This window comes from Chinchilla lanigera, unplaced genomic scaffold (genome assembly GCF_000276665.1).
Source record: "Chinchilla lanigera isolate Chin_1 unplaced genomic scaffold, ChiLan1.0 scaffold00003, whole genome shotgun sequence".
Taxonomy (NCBI): domain Eukaryota; kingdom Metazoa; phylum Chordata; class Mammalia; order Rodentia; family Chinchillidae; genus Chinchilla; species Chinchilla lanigera.
The window spans coordinates 4,998,564-5,019,622 of NW_004955404.1; the positions used below are offsets into that span (position 1 = coordinate 4,998,564).

General features: G+C 45.1%; 1 protein-coding gene across 1 annotated transcript in view; it reads left to right on the forward strand.

The window, feature by feature from the left end:
- Positions 1–2,342: 2,342 nt before the first annotated feature.
- Positions 2,343–21,059, forward strand: part of Efnb2 (ephrin-B2) — a 29,163-nt gene continuing 10,446 nt past the window's right edge. Inside the window, exons 1-3 of the mRNA XM_013516817.1 lie at positions 2,343–2,473; positions 5,056–5,155; positions 10,184–10,547. Coding sequence (XP_013372271.1) covers positions 2,343–2,473; positions 5,056–5,155; positions 10,184–10,547 — 595 coding nt within the window. The remainder of the gene's footprint in view (positions 2,474–5,055; positions 5,156–10,183; positions 10,548–21,059) is intronic.

Consider the following 21,059-nt stretch of genomic DNA (forward strand, 5'->3'; position numbering starts at 1 on the left):
AGAGTCTAGTCACAATTAAATGCCATTTTATTTTGGATTTTGGGATCCGTGCCAGCTTCCAGCTTGTCAGAGCTGAGAAGACTCAAATCAAGTCCAGGCCTATTTCTACAGCAAACTGGGGATCTGGCTTCTTGCCTGTGGATTCATTCAGTGTAGCCCATCTGGCTTTTGATGTTCTGCAGGTTTGGAGCAGTTTGTTTAAGGAAACCAGGCGCGGAATATCAGTGGGCCTGGGGCTCTCTTGACTTCACAGTGCTGCCTGGTTTGCATTGTCGCCTGCTGGTCATCTGCTTACCTGCAGACCCAGCAGCCAGCCAGAGGTCTCTTCTAAAAGAAATCTTCATTTCTTTGAAAACGTAGGCCCCCTGTGACCTCTTGCCTTCTCGTCCAGTTCACTGTAGCTTCGTTCCGGGGCAGTCTGTTTGAGTAACTTACAGAATTTAACTTCTGGGGCGTTTTTGTATTTCGTTCAAGGGGATTGCAGGCTGCATGCAGAGACTGAGGAGGAAATAAATCTACTGTCCAGAGGGTTACAGTGGATTGCTGTGCACGTTTTATAAGAGACACGGTCTGGGGTGGTTTGTATGAAGTCAGTGGCCCAGGCTGCTTTATTGACCTTGGCTGGAGTGGTTTTGTAGCCGCCTTTGTTTCTCTTGATGGCTCCGTGTCCCCCACCCCATGGGCTGAGAGAGGGTCAGGCGGAGACCTCCTGCCCTCTGCTCACAGCAGACCTGGGCCTGGCCCTCCTCCGGGGCCCAGGGAGGAGGACTTGGCGGAGCCATCATTTAGTGGCTTGTAAAGCAATTGCAGCAACACAGACTTACAAACTGTGCTGTGGGCTGAGGCTCATTATGCTCGCCTGGCTGCCGGAACCCCTTCTTATGTCCAGAGAGAAATAAGGGAGTTTGGTCTCCTCTTTTATCTGACTCACTCGTTCCGTCATTGCGCGAGCACTTATGCGCACCCAGTCTGTGGGGTGGGGGTCCCGGGGCCAGCAGTAGCAGGAGTGGTGTGTTCTCCACCAAAGACAGAGGTTTCGTCTTTAGGATGTGGGCGACTCCTTTTAAAGCCAGATTCTTTGCATTTCAGAACCAGTGTGTGATGGTGAGCGGATGGTAGGGACGGAGGGTTGAGAGGAGAGGTGCACGTGGCCGAGCACGGGAGTGGGGCTCGCGCACCCCCACGACCCTGTCTTTATTGCGGGTGCTTGGGTGTGGGGCTGCCAGGCCTGCTCCCTCTGACTGACGTGGGGCTTTCATCGGTGATTTTTCCCACTTGAGTAAATGAGCCAGGAGACCTGAACGCCAGGTCTGAAACCGCACAGAATGGGCTGGAAATGCGCTTTGAATCTCTGTGAGAGCGCTTTCCTTCTGGGCCTCCCTATAAATAAGACGAGTTCCACTGTCCTTCACAGACGCTTGCTAAAAGCACGGCTGGGAACAAGACCGCACAGGTGCAAACAAATTACGGTTGGGAAAGAAGCCTGCTGTGCCTCTCGGCTCTGAAGGTTGTGAAATCCTAGTTTCAATCGTGGAGCCAGCGTGGTCACCCAGCCAGCAGAGCACGGCTGGCATTGGAGCTCACCCCACTTCCTGTCTTACTGTACCCCAGCCTTCCCCTTAACCCCAGACTTGGCCTTAGTGAGCTACAGAATTCATGGGATTTTGTTTATGGAGTGGGTTGTTTTGGCTTGTGTATGTGGAGGGGTGCCCTAGACCAATTCCATAACTAAGCTATTTTTGTTTCTGATCTTATGGCAGAGATTTAACTACTGTGCTATTTGTGAAAAAGGCAATAATTTTGCATGTGCATCGCAACATTCAAAGTTTGACTACACAAGTTTAATACACAAGTTTCAGGTACATTTTCTGCCTCCTTCTGTTATAAGTGTGTCCTGTGGATTGGAGGTTTTCATGACAGTGAAGATCACAGCATGGATAAAAATGTAATAAATATTTGTGTTACTCGTGTTATTTTCCTGAAAAAAAAAAAAGTTTAAGCTGTGAGATTAGTGTTTTAAAGTACACTTTAGCCCCCAGTGTTTTGAGCGTTTTATCACAAATAAAAAACAAGATTAACATCAAAAAGGGTCAGTTTTCATTCAATTGTACAGCTCTGTAGGCTGTGAAATTTAATATTCTTTTGACTCAATGGTAATTGTAGACTGACAGGGGGAAACAGATAAGTTTAGAGAAGAAAATCCACCATGCACGCAGACTTAGCTCAGTGCAAGTTGGTGTCATTGGGCCAACAAGTGGACCCTCCAGCTCTGTCGCCGCAAATTAGATTGTGTCGAATGAAACTTGGTGGACTGCAGTTGGTGCAGCACCTTCCCAGTAAGCATGTGCCTGGACGCGGAGCCCGACGGGCCTCACCTGGCAGAGCGGCTGAACTGGTTTGTGCGCCTGTGGGCTCCCCCGCATTTGAATTCTGTGCTTCTCATCTTTCCTTCCCTGAAAAAGTTCTGCTTGTGGTTGGTGTGAAGTTTGAAATGTATACCCCACTCCCGGCCCTCACCTTTATAACACTTTAATGGTCCCCGATTGTATAGCCTGCTTTTAGACCCCTTTTCTCATCCTTGAATACGTCAGGTTCGTGTTGCAGATGATATTTGTTTTAGAAAACTGTGAAAGCAGGGGCACCTGTGAAAACAGGCGATTGTTCCAAAACACATACACATGCGAATTAAAGCAGAAAATGCCAATTAAAACCTCCAATTACTACCTTATTTCTTGGAGGTTTGAAGCCACTGAGAAGATAGCGGTGAGCTCGCTGGAAGTTTCAAGGTAATTACTTGTTACTCTACACAATAGTATCTGGTAACCCAGTTCTATACGAACTTGACACTCTAGAGCTGCACTCCGCTACTTCTCCAGTTTCAGACTAAGTCTGTGTAGAAACTTGTCCTGATGTTAAAGTGCAAAAGGGGGCAGTAAAGTGCTATCCACAAATGCAGAAAAAAATGTTTCCCAAGTATTTCCTGTGGAAGATATCGCTTGTATCTATCTTGAGGCCCGACTTCTACTTATTCATTTCATAACAAAACTCTTCTGTTTGGAACATTTCTTGAATATCTTACTTAGCTGTAGCAGCATTCTAGCATTAAATGGAGGTAATGCAAAGCTGAATATCCTGCCTGTTTATGGAATGTGCTATCAAACTCACATGCTCGGGACTGTTTGTATTCCCAAGTGCACCGGGCGCCTTGGGAGCCTTGGCCTTCTGCATCAGTGCTGTTGTAGTTCCAGAGACCTGGAGGCTGGACACATTCTGCAGAGCTGAAGGTCAAAGTCTGGGCTCAGGCAGAGGCATGGGCATCCCTTGTAAGGGGGTAACTAGAAAGATCACCCAATTGCAGCTATGCCACAGGGTGCCCGCATTCCAAACTTCGGACTAACCAATTTACACACTGATTTCTATTCTATACACACATAGCCTTTGACACTTCATTCAAGTAGAAATAAAGGCATTTTATGGAAAAAGTACGTTTCCCAAATGTGATAAACTCAAGGTGTACCAAATATAGAATGCTGGCTTGGGAACAGACCTAGTATATTATATGTTTTTTGGTTGGCTCCTAGAGCAAGAGTTGGGATTCACATTCCTTGAAATGTCAGCTACCTTCCAGATTTGTTAATTTCCAGGATTAGGCATAAATTTTACCTATCCCTTGTTTTTTCATTTGAACCAACAAGTTGTATGTTATTCCAGCTTTTGTGGACCCAGGAACTGATTTATGAGCAAGGCCACAGCTTGGGCAATGATCATTTCATTTACTTGCTTTCTTAGGAATTACACCAAAAAGTTGAGAAGCCTACAGTCCTTAAATATTTTAAATACTTCTTTCAAAAATCAGAGTTACGAAAGCCAGTTCAAGAAGACGCCGCAGTTTGTTTTTTGAAGTTGTACATTAAAAAATAATGTTCCAATCTTCTCACAAAAGCTTTGAATGTTTATTGCAGAGAATTCTAGTAAACACAGAAAAGTAAAAATAAATCCTTCTGGTCTCTGAATCCACCCAGCATCCCCAGGTGGCTGCAGGTAGAGCCCCCTGTATACGGCTGGGCGTGTTGGTCCCATGGTCAGCAAAAGGACCAGGAAGGCAAGTCACATTTTATATGGGTCTGAGTCACCCACATAAGCCATCTCTTTACAGTGACCGTTCAGTGACTCCTTGGCTAACAATAATGGGGATGTGTGGGCAAACTCATCTTAGGTGATTTTCTTGCACCTTTGCAAGCTGCAATGGCTGTGATGTCAGTAGGTGATGTCAGTCTTATGGGACACCATCATCTGTTGGTCTGCTTGGCAGAAATGTCCATGTTCTTCCAAGGTATGCGATGATGATGATGGAATTTTGAAATGAAAGGAAAAGCAAAATGATTGGTGGAACATAATGTGTATCACTCACGAGTCTTCCTTTGTTTGGCAACTTTCTGTAGATGGAAAAGCTTTCGCTGTGCTTCCCTCTGCTTACCCATTGGCGTAGCCACCCAGGTACGTGGATGGCAAGGTATGCCTCCTGCCGTCAGCCTGAGTTACATGGCCTTGTCTCTCGGGTGCTGATGCTGGGTTGACTGCGCAGAGATACGAAATCTTCCCTTTCAGTGGACTTTTCTATCATGGTATCGGGTAGCAACAGCTGTGGGTCTGAGCAGACTCTTTATAAATAGAAGCCCTCACCCAGCATTTCCCAGAAGTGCTATGGGCAGTCTCTCTGGTTGGTGGGAGAGTTTGGGTGGCCCAGTTCTAGTTTTTTTTTCTGGTTCTGGGGATTGAACCCAGGGTTTTCATACTGAGACACATACATCTCCATCCTTTTTTATTTTATATATATATAATATATATGAGAGAGAGCAAGAGAGAGAGACTTGCTAAGGGGTCTTGAATTTGTGATACTCCTGCCTCCCTCTTTGTGAAGATGCAGAAACTGGACTTCCTGTTCAGTGTTGGCTCCCTGTTTCCACGTCCAGTTGCGAGCATGCTCACCTGCCCATTTGTGCGGGGACCAGCATGCTCTGCAGTCACTTCCGCTGAGTAGCTCCCCCTTCTCAGCCACCAGCCCCCAGGCCTCTTCTCCGCGTGCAGCGTCACCAGCTGCTCCTGCATCCAGCAGCCATTCTGCGATTTGGAATTTGGTATCTTCCAGGTTAAAGTAAGTTTTTGGCCAACCAGAAGAAACCTGTGTACACTCTCGGGGGTTAGTACTGAGGCACATGTGGGGTGCTGGGGGAGTGCAGGCCTTGGGGAGCAGGAGCAGTGCAGAGTCCATGACTCTCTGTGGGTCCCCCTATTGCGCTGAGTGTAGGTCAGAAACGGAATCCCGTGGGGCCACCTCCATCAGACCTGGTCCTGCAGTGCTGGTCGGTAGAAAGATCTGGACCTGACGTCACGTGTGAGGAGGTCTGTTGGGTGCAGGGATTCACATGTGACAGTCGCTGAACTCCAAGCAGCTGGGCTTTGCTATCTGTGCCTGCTGCCATTGTTTTAAACCAGTCTGGGTTCACCCGGCGGTTAAACTCCCTGCTCTGTTCCCCATTAATTCTGCCATGTTCGCGTCTACTCACATTAAGGAATATTGTGTCACATGATGGCAATAAGTTTTTACAATGAGGAATATGAAGTTGAAATGTCTAAATTGCTAGAGACCTAATTTAGATTACTAAATATTAATGTCTAATTTAGATGATTGGATTTACCACCTGAAGTACTCCATGTGGAAGTACTGAATCTACTATCAGGAATAACTTTTAAAAAGTTAAATGTGATGATAGGTAATCCAAAAGTAAAAATAGATCCTAATAGCAATTATCCTACTGAAGGCATATTAGCTTTGGAAACAGAATTTTAGATTTTCTATTTTTCCGCTCTGGAATTTCCATTTTCCATTCTACTCTAGAATTCCCGTTTTTTCTTACATTCTATTGTGTCCATATTTGGGTCAAAGTCATGACATCTGTTGCTTTGCTTGGAAATGGTTAACTGGGGAAAACCATGGGAGTAGCCTGTTTCTTCCCAGAGGCCCCGCCAGCTCCCTGTCAGATGCCCCAGCGAAAGTGTGGAAAGCCCAGGAGGAGGTGCCCAGGTTCCTTAATGGGAATAAGACCCACCTGCCCTAGCCCAGCAGGGTGGCCTGGCTCCAGGAGCTACTGCCTGACTGGTTCTCTCTGATCTAGAACATAAATCACTATTGGCATGTCTGATGTTTGATGAACAATTAGCAGACTTTATTAAACAACACTTCTGATGACTTTTTGGCAAGGTTTAACTTTCCTCGTGCAGTTTGGGGTGTAACTGGAGGTTTTCCACCCCGCCGTTTTTAGTTGCAAGATTCACCTTACACTTCAGCCCAAACAAATCTGCCTCTGGCGTCCTGCACAGATCGTCAAGCAGTCATTTAAAACTGCCCATGGCTCATCACCCTCCGATTTTTTAACACTTGCAAAGCAACATTTGATAAATGGATTATCAAATACCATGAAAAATTCAGGGTGCAGAAATCCATGCACTCTGATTTACTATGTTCCCTAAGTAGTCTCAGAAGTAGAGAATTCTGTAAAGCCCTTGGCTTCAAAAACAGAAGTTGGTTTACCGACTTGATTATAGCATATAGGGCTCGTTGTTCCACTGAACCTCAGTGTTCCTGTTTTTCAATGGTATTATTAGGAAACAGCCCCTTTGCTTTATTTTCCACTTTTCATTTGCTTTTTTGTCAGGGTGCTCTGGATTGAACAGGGCTTTGTGACTGCTGATCTAACATTCTAGGCCCTTGTTTTGGTTTTAGTTTTGGTTTAGACTGGGTCTCTCTAAGTTGTCCAGGCTGGCCTTGAACTTGAGATCCTTCTGCCTAACCCTCTTAGAGTAGCTGATTAGAGGCATGGGCCACTTCACTCTGCTACCATTTTTTAATATATACGTTCTGCTATTGGCATAAATTGCCTGAAGTCCATCTGAAACATTACAGGTAAAACACACATTGCATATGGTTGGCCCATTTCTCCCTCACATTTGGCTCTTGGCCTTCTGGGGCAGGGCTCAGATACAGGTGACCACTTGCTTGAGCCAAGGTCCCAGCTGTCCTTCTCGGAAGAATCCTCCGGCTTGGGCACAGCTGCGCTCCCCCGCCCTTTGAGCGCTCCTGGGAAGTTTGCGAGCCTGTGTGCATTGGCTTCCCCTTCACTCTGTGGCTTATCCTTGATTTAGAAAAACGTGTCTCCCAAAGCCACAGCTGGACTTCCATGTAACTGAAAGTGTGTAGGGGAAGGACTTCTTCCCCCTAGTCAGGATGAGGTGCTGGGATGAAGGTCATGGGGTCGAGGTGCATGGGTCAGTGCTTAGCACCTGCACCAGCTCCAGAGCTGGGCTGCTTTTGGGATTGGTGGCTGTGGAGGTGGCTGCTGATGGGGCTCTCCAGAGGGAAAGTTGGAGGTGGGAGCGGGGTCGATGTCCTGGGTAGACCCCATCGCTGCCCCTCTGCACGTCCTTGTTCAAAATGCCTGTCTTCAGAATTCCTATCCTGCCTGCAATCTTCATAGTTTGTGGCACTTAATTGGACTGAAATATGCTTCCATGTTAGCCTGCATTTGTCCATTCAGATTTTCTTTCAAGCTAGTGTGTTCTTTACTGAGCACCTACCATATGCCAGCACCTTGGGCATTTAGTATTGAGTCAGACTTACTTGGGACCCGCCTGCCCTCGGGGAGTGAGACTATAGTTTCCCTGTGATCCCCATGGGCATGTTTTCTGTCAGACAGAGCACCTAGCGCAATGTGGCGCAGTGACTCTTCCCCTATTGCTCTGGTTTGCTGCCATGTTCCTTTGGGAAGGGTGAGGGTCCCAGGGGGTTGTCCACACTCTGCCACAGTTGGCCATGAAGGGGTCTCGGCGGTCAGCATGGGTGTCACATGTTCTCGACCTTCCCAGCACCCATAAGAGCTAGGACTCAGACTTGGTGAGTGACAAGAGCCGCGCAGGGCACTTTGTCTGGGCGGGAGAAAGCCTCCAGACAGGCCTTGGCTAAGCAGGGAAAGAAAAAGACCTGCATGAAGGAACCATGAAAGCTCAGTGAGCCTAACTTCCAGAGGCTGTAAGCCCTCAGACCTGCCTGGATGTGCGTCGCGGGAGGGGGCAGTGTGTTGTTACCCTCAGCGAACTGGATGCATGGGGGGGTGAGAGAGTGAGCCTCCTCTCTGCAGCCCGGGAAGCCGTGGAGGAGTTGGTAAGGGGCAGCAGTCGGGGGAGCTCTGAGATGTAGGTACAGGCATCCAGGCCACAGGCTACAGCTGCCATTTAAGAAAGCTTGTCCTGATGGTGCCAACACTTTTATGGCATCTGTCTGTGCCTGTGAAAGGAGCTGCTTTGGAACAGAAAATATTTGGAGCCGGGTGGGAGACTAGGCAGGAATCAGCCCCTGGTTCTTGTAAGCATGGAAGGTTTCCTAAAAAGGTCAAGGCATCAGCATAAGCAAAAGAAGATGTCAGGAAGGTGAGTGAGTTAATGAATGCTCCTGGAATTTAGTTTGTGCCTCCTGGCAGGCATCACACCCTGGGTTTAACCGCAGCACACATCGGAATCCCTGTGCCTGCTGGGGTGGGGGTGGAGTTAAAGCCTCATCCACAAATTCTGATTCACCAGCAGGGGGTCTGGGGAGGGACCCTGGGGATGCCAGTCAGTCCCCCGAGATTGGTGTCTCCCCAGATAACTGTGGGAATGGCCAGGAAGCTGGCAGGAAGCTCTTACTAAGGGATGAGCTCCACTTGTCAAAGTCCTAGCAAATTCGTAGCAGTGCACACGCTGATGTTTTAAAGTTGTCATCATTGTGCAATAAACACTTTTTTGGATGTTCTGCTTCACAGAAAGATTTTATCTTAGGTGGTTTGCATTCACCCATGTAGGTTTTTTCTCAAAAACTTTTCTGAATGGATGAATGAATGTTGTAGGTTCTTGTTTAAAGGAGCCAAGTTAAGAAAGCGTGGAGGGGAACCACTCACTTTGGGATTGCACCCCCAAAGAGTGACAAGCCACTGTACCACATGCATTTTTCCTGCCATAAAACGTATTGCTTTTTAATATGAAGCTACATTATGAATTGTGATTTGTGCTGCGTCAGAAAACTAATACCTTCCTTAAGCACATTTCATAAACTGTCCCCTCAGCAAGAGCTGGGAATTGGGGCGGCCCTCGTCCTTGCTTTCCTTCTGCTCCTGTACCCCAGCCCCCATCATCCTGGTTGGTGGGCTTCGCTGGCTGAAGACAGCCGTGGATGGGAAGGATTCAGAGGCTATGCTTTCGCATCCGGCTGTAATATTTTAATGAGCCTGCAGGCCTGGCTGCTTCAGCGCCTGGGATTTCTGAGTGTGTTGTTAGTGTTAGCACTTGGACAGGGATGTTCATTAGGAAGCTCTTGTTTCAGATTCTTGGAGAAACTCCCCATTAGGAAAGATCTTTCAGCAGCATAGCTAGCAAGAGAGAAAAGGGAGGAGGGAAGCTCTCAGCTGGAAGCATTCAGGGGATGGTGTATCAGTAGTCCGGGTTCTAAAGATTTGCTTCTAAGAATTAATCGGAGCAAATACATCTCGAGGGAGGGGAAAGGAAGGGCTGTGGAGCAGGGACAGGAGCTGTTGGCCTTGCAGGGGGCGGGCTCTCCATTTCGCAGCTGAATCAATACCACCACTCATTACTTCTGGTTATCTTTTATAGGTTTGTGAGACGTTTCTTTTGTTCTGTGCAATAAAAAACCCATTGTTTGATCAGTGACTGACTAATTATGATAAGTAATTTGAAACATTCGTGATGAAACTTGTCTGTTAATTAACATCAATAGCACATGGAAGGAACAGGACAACAAAGTCTCAGTACGTGCCCTGTTCCCTGGGATTGGTGAGCTCTCCGTGGCTTGCCCAATAAACCCAAATTGCCAGTGGTTAAAAAATATTAAACAGGTGGGAAGATCTGACTCACCTTGGAGGAAAAGTTATCACAGAGTCGCACAAAGGAGCACTGAGGTGCAAGACTGAGACGGCAACCAGCTGTCAGCGGGCGGCCTGACCCTGTGGCTGCAAAGAAAGGGCCCAGTTTTGGTTTTGGTGGTTTGTTTTTTAAGCTTAATTCCTAAATACGTTTATTCCATCTGACCTGCACTGAGACTGTTAGTAAAAGAAAGCGTGGATCTGAAAGGTTATAGTGTGGGGTTATTCGCAGTGTCTGGCTTTATGAAAACTGTCAAGTTTTATCAACTCAGTGGCTTTTCTTTTATACTTTTAGATTTCTACCTGGACAAGGACTGGTACTATACCCACAGATAGGAGACAAATTGGATATTATTTGCCCCAAAGTGGACTCTAAAACTGTTGGCCAATATGAATATTATAAAGTTTATATGGTTGATAAAGACCAAGCAGACAGATGTACTATTAAGAAGGAAAATACCCCACTACTCAACTGTGCCCGGCCAGACCAAGACGTGAAATTTACCATCAAGTTTCAAGAGTTCAGCCCTAACCTCTGGGGTCTAGAATTTCAGAAGAACAAAGATTACTACATTATATGTAAGTATAATTCTGTTCCTTTATTTTATAGAAATTAGGATAAGGTAAATAGGTTTGTATCATTTTTTACTTTCTTAAAATTATTGTGGTATGTAGTCTGGTAAAAACCTTTGCTTAAAAATTGTCTGCTTTTTTCTTTTCAAAGAAACTTATTAAATTTGGGTCCCTGTAGTAACAGTATTAATTAAATATCAATACCCAAAGAGGGGGAAAAAGACTCCTAGGATTCTTACAATATTGAAATAATGGGATTATATGAATATACTCAGCATCTCTAGTACAGAAACATTTTTAAGGACCATTGGTGAGATTTTGATAGGTAAATCTGTGCAATGTCTTTTCTCTCCATCCATCCATCCATCCATCCATCCATCCATCCATCCACTCATTCCTCTAGTGTTCGTTCTGTGCCATGACTATGCTTCAGTGTTGGAGACCCACCAGGAAACAAGGTGGCAGAGTGGGACACTTTCCTAGTGACGTTTTCATTCCAGAGAAGATGGGGCCACAAGGTTGGGGGGATGGGGCTTCCAGGCAAAGCACCTTGAGACGTGGTCGTGTTAAAATCAGACTTAGAAGATGAGGACAAAACTTGGGTCTGCTCGCTGAATTATTTTATACATACAGAACTTGGCGCATTGCTTCAGGAATGGGTGGTCCTTAACCACTGGATCTCATGGGTCGCCAGCTCTAGAGAAAGTCCAAAGATTCCCCTGAGCACATCATGAGCTTGCACCAAGCCAGGATTGTCCTCGGGACCCTGGATTTTGTCACATTGATATGTGGGAGACCGAGACAGCTGCTTTCATGATTCAAGCAATAAAATGCTTTTCTTGAATTTTTGCAGCTTAAAGTTATACTCCTAACTGGGTTGAATTCTCCTCTCTTTCCAGAGACTTTAGCTCTTGGGGAGCTGCTGTCTGCTGGCTGAGCTTCCCCACTGCTTGGTGATCAGACTGAAGGCCAAGCTTTCTCCACCTGGGAGCTGCTCTAGGAGCCCAGAGACAACAGCTCACTGAATATTTACTGAGTGCTCCATAGCATGTATTTTTTTACTACATTAGTAATTAAAACAAAAGTGGTCATAGGCGAGTAATTATGTCTGTTGCTGCGAAATGCCAGAGACCAGAAAGCTGTTTTGAATCCAACTTGATACACAGAGCACTGCTTTCTAAGAATAAGTTTCAAAGAAAAGGAGAAAGTGCTAAATTATATATGGATAATTGTCATAAAATCAAAATAAAAGCATTCTGAATTGAAACAAGGCAGATGGGATAGTAAAGTGTCTGAAATAATAGGAAAGTTTTTAAAAATATAGTTACAAAGTAAAATGAATGGAAAAATTTTAAGTTTGGGGAAGCTTAAAAGTATATATGTTTTTAAAGATTTTTTTTGCAGTGGAAGCTAATGTCTCGCATGACATTTTTAGGGAACAGAAATTGACCTCTGGTGAATTCATGGAAAAGCTGTGGCCGTGGGTGGACTGGCGGGTGAGCGTGGGGTGCGGACACCTGGGGGCCCCATGTACCACGGTGGTGAATGTCATTGCCCACACGGCTCCAGCCTGAGTGTCTCATGCACAGAAGGCAGATGTGGACGGCTTCTGTCCTCCTACTTTATGACATTTCCCACTGGGTACAATTGGGAATTCAATAAACATGAAAAGTTTAACCATTAGTCAGAAATAATATGCAAGAAATGCAGCTAAATAAATGATTTACCGACGTGTCTTTGCTTAACGCAGTGAGCGTTTCATAACTGCTTTGTGGCGGGGCAGGAGGAATTTGTGCTGAGAAGCACAGTTGGTAGTTGTGATATAAATCTGCACAGCAATGGCATCTCTTCCTTTCCTTGGAAGCTCATTATGCCGCAGTAACAGGTTCAGCGCAGGTAGCCAAACTGCTCTGGCCTCCTGAACGCTGCCTAGAATTATGATTGACTGTGCAAAAGAATAGGGTGACGTGGGGTAGGTGAATCCAAAAATAGATTTTCAGGGGGTTTCAGGTTTGAAACAATGAGGAGTTGTTTAAATGTTGCCCTGGAGAGATTTCAAACAGGGCTCAGAACTTTACCGGGAATTCCAGTGACACACACTTTGAGCAGAGTTGAAAGGCTCCCCCTAGTCACGGGGAAAAGAGGGTGTTTCAGAGACATGGGAGTATGTGGAAGGCAGTTTCTCACCCACCCTCTAGCATAGCTCATCGACACAAGTTTCCCTTGCACGGAAATGAGCAATGGGAACCACTCATTTTAAAATAGTCTTTAAAATGAATGTTGACTTTGCATTGCTCCTTCAAGTATCCCAAGGAACCAAAACCAGTTAAAGGGCTTGCGAATGCTACTACTTTCCATTTCAGACTAACACACGCTCGCACGCAGCCACAATCACACTCCTTTCCGCCTGCCTCCGGAAGAAGGAAAGTGCTTGCAAACAGTGACTTTTATATCAGTACATTCATAAAATAGTGTGGGGTAGCATGATGGCACGTGCGCCGATGTACTGGTACGGTGCTGGGTCAGAGGACTGGTTCCCGGGGAGGCAGTAAAGAAAACTGGCATTTGAGTTGCTAGGAAATAACATATGTTGAGCTTCAAGTTAAGGGTCTGGTTGGAAGGCGCCTGCACCACTAAGCGTGTTTCGCTTCGTGCCTATTGTGTGCTCCTGTGGAAATGAAGGTTGGAGTGGTGCCTGATGTACCTCAGTGGGGACCGTGCGTGGGAACCAGTATTGGGGGCGTCCCCAGAGGAGCAGCATTTGTGAAGAATTAGGCCGGGGACCCAGAGCCTTACGTTTTAGTCCCGCTGCCTAAGTTTAATGAGAACAGTCACTTTGTTTCTTGGAATCTTGATTTCCTTCTCTAGAAAGTGCTTTGACTGTTGGTGTTGTTCAGGCTCTTTCCTGGTGGAGGACGCCTTTTATGGTTGGACACACAAATCCAGCTCAGCATCACTTGTGGGTGTGGTTCTCCACTGACGCGGACTCCAAATTCTTGAAAGACTGGCTTAGATTTGTTGTGTTACCTGATTTAAGAGTCGCCACATTTGAGTTTTCAAAGTAGGTATTAAAATAAACCTACCAAGTATCCACTACATCCCCTTAAAAGTGACAGGATTATACACATCCTCGTTAGTTCTTCTCAGGGATGATTATTTGCTTTGACATGTGGCAAAATTATATATATATAGGTTTTCTTCATGGTTAGAGTCGACTTTCTCAAGTGACCTATTTCAGTCGTTAGCCTTGGGCTTAGTTTGCGTAGTAACATCTCCTAATCATTAAAAAACATACAGAGATGGGAATGTTGTGACCGTTGGGCTGAAGAGCTCCCTGTTCTTCATTACAGTCAGATCCTTAATTACCTTAAAAGCAGAGTCAGTATTTTACATAACCTGTAGTTATTTTTACCATGTCTTTAAAATTCTTTCAGTGTTTGTGAAGTAACTGCATGTTCAGGGCTGTGCTGTTGGACATAGTAAATGTTCAGTTTAATGCATGGAGAGCATTCCTGTGTTGCCAGCCTTGTCCTTGGACGTCTCCTTGGAGGTGCTTCCTATACTTGGCTTACAGTTGCTTGTAGAGGTGCCAGTCCAGAGCTGGATGGTTAAGCAAGTTCAGTGTGTTGGGCTTTGTGTGGTTGTCTGGATGAAGACACTATGAGCTGCTCATCCAGCCTCAGCCTAAGCCAGGCTGTATCAGTCAGGGTTTTACTAGAGAAACATGTAACAGAGATATGTAAATGTGTAAGAATTTACAAGATTGGCTCACGATGGTCAGCCACACATTCAGAGGAGGAAGTGTCAGAGGGTGTCCGCACACTGGAGACTGAAGGATTCAGTCCAAGATCTGCAGCTCACTGCAGTGTCCCATGTGAGTCCATATCAGGAGGCCGACGGGTCTGTAGTGGAAGGTGCCAGAAGCCAGGAGATGATGTCCACGCTGAAGGTGAAGACGGGAGCTCCCCGAAGAACAGAAGCGAGTCCGTTCTTTCTCATTTCTCCTTTATACCATCCAGGCTACGAGCTGCCCCAGGATGGGTCCTCCACACTTTAAGGTGTGGAATTGCTGAGCTGATCTAGGTAAGCTTCTTTTAACTTTTCAAGTGGCACAGCCCGTGAGCCATCACACGGGTGAAGTACCACCGGCCACCAGAGATTTTCGTCACACGGCCAGAACTATGTGCAGCAGAGATGGAGGAGAAATGAATGCCATTGTGTTAATATTTTTTAGGTGATCCATGGCTACATCTGGAGGCAAAACAATACTCATAGAAAACCTCTCAATTTCATTTTATATGGGTCTTGCTTTATTTTACTATACATTTGTGACTAAGACATGGTCTCGTGCCATAGTCTAGAAGTTCCTCAGGACTGTTCGGTTAAAAGTTTTGTAGTACAGGTATGCCTGTAGTATTCTCAGCAGGTCTTCCGTTTCTACTCCTCCCTGATAAACACTGAAGGACCTCGCATTCCTTCAACCCCTCCTTAAGCGTGGTGGTCCAAAGCAATATTGGTTGCCTGAAGCAAAATTGGAAGTTTCCACAAGCAGCTTTGCAATTTTGGGGCATGTGTTCCTCTTGTGAGCAAAATCACAAAAGATAGTAAAGTGCTTCCTCAGATACAGTGAAGCAATATTCTAAAAGAGCCAAAAGAGGACAGTAGATTGTATTTTGGTTAAGGGTATATGTTTTTTTCTTTTGATTTTTTTTGTTTTTCTTTTCTGCTTTTGATTTATGTCTGGGGAGAAGGTTTGGCAAGTGGCACTTAAGACACTGAGGTCTCCTTCCCTAGCAAAATAGTTATAGGAGGTTGCAAATATCCTTTGACATACAGAATCTTTTAGAATGCATGACGTCTATAAAGTAATTATGTACTTTCCTTGATGAATTATTTATGCATGGCAAATGTAGCAAAAGCCACCCTTGCATCCTTAAATACATCAAGTACAGCCGTGTGGCAACATTATCCTGTCAGTGGCCCTCTGGCTTAGGGGTGACAATTCACATTTGATGCCTTGATAATTGCTAATTTCAAGCACTGAAACACATTTGTATTTTCCCGTGCAACTGCTCCTTCTGCAATGGGCTGCTCGTAAGAATCTTGCAGAGATGGTACAGGAAGGTGCCTAGAAGCTCAAAGGCAGCCCCCATCCTGAATCTGGTGCTGGCAGCCCTGGGCTCCTGAAAGCCCTTCCACAGGTCACTTAAGCTGTCCCACCTCAGTCCCTTCACCTGTACAATGAGGAGGACTATGGTACTTGTTCTCAGGGCCAATGTGGGTGTGCATCCGGTAAGGCACTGCTCACCTCCATGCTTGGCTCAAGGACGAGTTCACGTCAGAAGCATGAGACCATAGGCTGGAGTGTGACTACAGTTCTTTTGCACTTGGGCCCCTTTACCAAGGGCCATCCGTGTCTGTGTCACTCTGTTCCTAAGTCACCTGAGCTTCGTAACAGTGCTTTGTCGGCCCTAGAGCACACACAAATAAGGAAGCATCTCCAGATACTTGTCACTGGGGGTCTCACATTGCACATGAGCAGCCTCACGGGGCTCTTCTCAGGTCCCCAGGACCCAGAAGACAGTATTCTTGTTGGCCGTTTCAGCAGCATCCAAAGCGCTAGAAACAGCCTCCCAGAGAAGCAAGTGTATCAGTTACCTCATCCGCAAGACTGGCTGGAAGAGCACATCGATTGATCCCCTGGTCTGATCACGGGAAGCTTTGTCTCTGGTTTGTTACCGTCACCTGAACTCCTTTCTGCCTGTGTGGACGCCTCTTCCGCTGTGTCAGGAAGGCGCCTGTGGAGTAGAATGTGGAGGAAGCCTGGTGTTTTACCATCACCAGGAAAGCCTCGAGACTGTGTTGCAGCTTCGCGTCTGAGGGACCCGTGACCTCTGCCATGCTCGGCACAGACAGCTCCGAGGCTGGGAAAGGACAGGGCTGTGGTGGATGGAGATGTCGTTCCGATCAAGGCCATCGCCCGGTCCAGGGTGCCAGCTCCTCTCAGGGTCCCGTTCGTGCCATTCCTGCCCCCGAACGACCGTGCAGAACAAATGGGGCTGCGACTCTCAAAGTGAAGAGAAGGTGTTGAGGGACAGAGAAAGCCAACCACCATGGTCAAAGCGGATTGAAGAGCAGAAGAGAGATGAAGGATATGGCTTAGAGAACGAGGATTACTTCAGAATGACTCAGAATAACACTGTCTCTGTTATTTCATAAAGTGCATCTTAATAGGCCTAGCCTCTGTATTTATAGCTTTTTAAAGGTTCACTTAGATTTATAAATAATTGAACAATACTGGAGACCTAGTGCAAGCATAAAAGAGGACAAGTTCCTTTCTTAACAGCCTTTAAATATTCATCATGAAGATAAAAATTTAAAGCAAAATAAAACACTTTAAAAAAATAGCCAAGAGGCATCAAGAGACTTAGGAAAGATTACTTGCAGAAAACTGATTTAAGAGCCACACATTTGTTCTGCAAGTCCTAAAATCTCAGTCTGGGCGTTTGATCTCCTAGGAAGTGTCATGGCTGTCACTGCATCTCACCTCCCCTCCAGATCTGGAAATGTCAGGGTGAAACTCGGTCCCAGGCCCCTGGTCCTTTGCACCAGCACTGGGAGGCGGAACAGTGCCTCCTGGCTCACTCGTACACGAAATAGTGAAGATAGGGTGCCAGCCTATGTGGCACCTGTGTCACAAGGTAAAGGCAGTATATGTACAGAGCTGCACACGTGGCAGTAGTGAATAAGCTCCTGCGGTGTAGATGATGAGCTCTCTGCTTGTGTCTAGCACCTTGGCCCTGGTGCCCTACCATGCACTATGTTCCATGTAACTAATTTGACCCATTTGTTCCAAAGCAGAAAGAAGAAAATCCTCCAGGGTAAGCTGTTGCATGTGCCTGTAGTCCCAGCTACATAGGAGGCTGAAGCAGGAGAATTGCCTGAGCTTGGGAGATTGAGGCCAGTCTGGGTAACAAGAGAGACTCCAATCTTAAAACAAACAAAACAGCCTACGGGATAATAAGAAAGGAGGAAGTACCATAGGAGGAAAAAAGTGGTCATCATTAATAATCTGTTAGATGTTTTGAAGTTTCCCTTTCTTTTTAGAACTATTAATTCAATTTCTTCAATAAACTTAGGGTATTTTTATTACATCAGTAAGTACTTTGAGCCCCTCAATAGAAAGTTACTATATAGTAGTCATTAAAAATATAAATCTACCAAATACACAAAGAGTGGCAGTCAGAGACTTTAAATTTCCTTAGCTAAGTATAAGTGCTGTAGTTTCAATGGATGGATGGATGGGTGAACAGATGGACGGATGGATGGAGGGACATACAGGTACACAGATGAGTTGGCCCAGCCCTGGGAAGGAACATAATTGATTCCAGTACACGGGAGCCAGGCTGTGGTTCTGCATGGACAGTGGCCTTTTTCATTAGCGAAGTAGCCAAGTTTTGTTGCTCGTGGTGTTAAAGCAGGAGATGAAGGTATTCTTTGATTGAAGCAAACATGTGGAAAATTGCCCTGGATTCTTGAAGTATAGAACAAGTCCCCTGCATAGAGGAAGGTTCACATGTAGGGCAGATATAGACAGGGGTACGTTATTGGGGTTACTGCTGGTCTCGCAGTGGTCAAAGCAAATAATGTCATGTCCATGTAAACTATTATGCCACGAGAGTGACACATTTTCTCATCTGCAGTGTTATGTTCTAAGCTGTCAGCAGACATTAATTCTGCAAGTGGTGAAGCCCTACCTCCTAGAGAGGAGCTCAGCCTCGGACGGACGCTTTCCACTCCAGAGCTGCTCGGCCCGCATTACTGGGTCATTAATATCATTGCAGGCTATTAGTGAGTGTGAGCGGGCCAGAGGTTTGGGGGGACGCACGCCTCCCCCCACACGAGAACTTTGTACTCCTTCCTTTCCTCTGAACTTTGTACTCTGACCCTTTCCCATATTGCTGCAGAGGTCTTTTAATGATTAAGACTTACAGACCACAGCATGGGGCACTGGATTGTGTGCTAAAAATAATTCAGTCCAACACAGGTGGCTTCATGGTTCAGAACATTTTCATTAGATATTATCACTTTCTCTGGACCAGGAAATTTAATTTTTAAAAAATCTGGGTACGTCAACTAATAGAGACAATAGTGAGTTATGATTTATCTTTAGAACTGTTACATCATTCTTTTAGAAAAATTGTGAGTATAGTCATTATTATTGAAATGGTCATCTGGCCACCTATTTTTAAAACACAATTCCTCTTTCTGAGTAAGTTTTGGCCCATATTATGGTTGATTCTCCTGAGTGAAGGTGATCATTGTTTTACTTTTGACTAAAATGTCCTCACTGTATTAATTTTGTCTGAATCACTATGGCTGGGAGAAAGGCCCCTTGAAGTACACAATATGAAAAGTTTTTTTTTTTTTTTATTAAAATGTTGAAATTTTTTTACCTAATGAGAAATTCTATTTGGCTAAGTCATCATAGCTTTAGTGATAAAATTTTAGACCTAGAAAGCAATGTTTTTCTTCAACTGAATTCATTAAAAATCCAGACACCAAGTAGTTGCAAGCAGTAATTTTGAGGGGATATAAAGTAAAGCACCTCCTAAATAATCTCATATGTCTAAGCACTTGAAGGGGAATGGCGGCAGTTTACTGCCGGTGCTGTTTGATCTTTCACCCAGAAGTGTCAGGGTATTGGACTAGCCTGCAGTGGACAAGCTGAACATCTTTGATCTGAAAATTTGAAATCTGAAACACCCTAAAATCTAAAACTTTGTGACAGTTGGCATGAAAAGTCTATACAGATGTCCCCCAATCCTAAATTCCAAAATCCCCAAACTTCCAAAGTCTGAAGCTCTTCTGGTTCCACACACTCAGATAAGGGATCCACAATCTTTATTTCTTTTCTCGGTATGTACACACGTGCACATGTGTCGACACACATACATGTCTTCTTTGTGTTTTTCTGTGTGTGGGACTGGTGATTTCTCAAAACCGTGTTGTCAGAGATAACCGTGGCTCTAGCGTCTTTAATGATTGCCAGTTATTTAATGTTCATACAGTTTTTAGTGGCTAACAGATTTTCTGGATAAGCTGCAACTGCACATGTGTGTTAGACTTGGTGTCTGCCCTCCCTATGACACTCTTGGCGCCTGCATGGAGCCCTCATGGCCTGTCCCTGGCCAAAAGAAAGTAGCTAAGGAATTGCTGTCATTGCAGTCTTTTCCATGCACATACAAACAAATGCAGGGCTGGGGATTTAGCTCAGCGGCACAGCGCCTGCCTGGCAAGCACAAGGTCATGAGTTCAATTCCTGGTACTGGGGAAAAAAAAAAGTTTAGGCTGGGGATTTAGCCTCAGCAGGTTGTGAGTTCGATTCCAGGTACCGGAAGAAAAACAAAACAAACAAACAAATGCAGCTCACTGAAAAGGTTCAAGGTTGTTGTTCATATCTTTTAAAACTTCTGTTTCAGAGCTGCCAATGAAACCTCCCAGCATTGCTTACAATGAACAAATAAAATGAAACCATTTTATTCAAGAACGTCTCACTGTCCTTGATTCATGGTGCCTCCAGTCATTTTTTAGTGCTGGAAAATGGGAGACAGGAAGGGCTTGTGTCCCCATTTAAGAATTCACTTTTTTCTGAATCACGCTGCTTAGAGGAGAAACTAATTACTTGTGTTGTATAGAAGTCACTGAGGATCAGCCAGTTATTACTCCTTGATGCATGATTTGCTGCTGTAAAATTTCAAAATATAACCAGAGTGATGTGGTTTTAATTCAGGTGATTCTTCCCATCAAAGTAGAACATGTTTCCTTGGCTGAGAAATTCACACGCTCTCCAGTTCTACCCAGCTCAGATGATAGTGTTTCAACTTTCCTAAATAAGAGTTCCTCAAACCTGAGTGAGAGCTGTCTCCTCTGGTGAGGTTTGAAAATATTTTCCTCTGTACTTCTCTTTCTAAAAGGAGGCCATTTTGAGAAGTGCACTGTAACTCTTGCTTTAAGATAATGCGCATAGCATGATAGGGTGCAGTGCTGTATGATTTGAAGCGTTGCTGATTTTTTTGTGTGTGTTAAGCTAAATGCTAACACTGAGCCCCATGGAAAGCCAGAATAACACAGTCCGAATTTAGCCGAGGTGAAAAGCACAGAGAAAGGAAGCATTCAGAAGTGAACCTTTCCTCTTCTTCTTGGGAAGATTATATATATTTTCTTAATTAACTTCTTAAAAGCCAGGCATTTATTTTGACTTCTTGTGAGCATTATCATTTCCTTGTTTCAGACCTTTCTCCTTCCGAGTTAGTGTCTTGAAAGATAACCATGCTACTCAAAGCATGAAGCCACCTCGAGTTCTAGAAATTGAATCCCTTTTCCAAGGACGTATTCTGAGTTCGCACGACACATTCTGAATTTGAGCTGAGATGAGAAGTAGATAGACCTTAGCTTCCCGGGTTATATCTTGATAGCAAACAATTATATTTTTTATCAGCCTCCTTTTCTCCCACC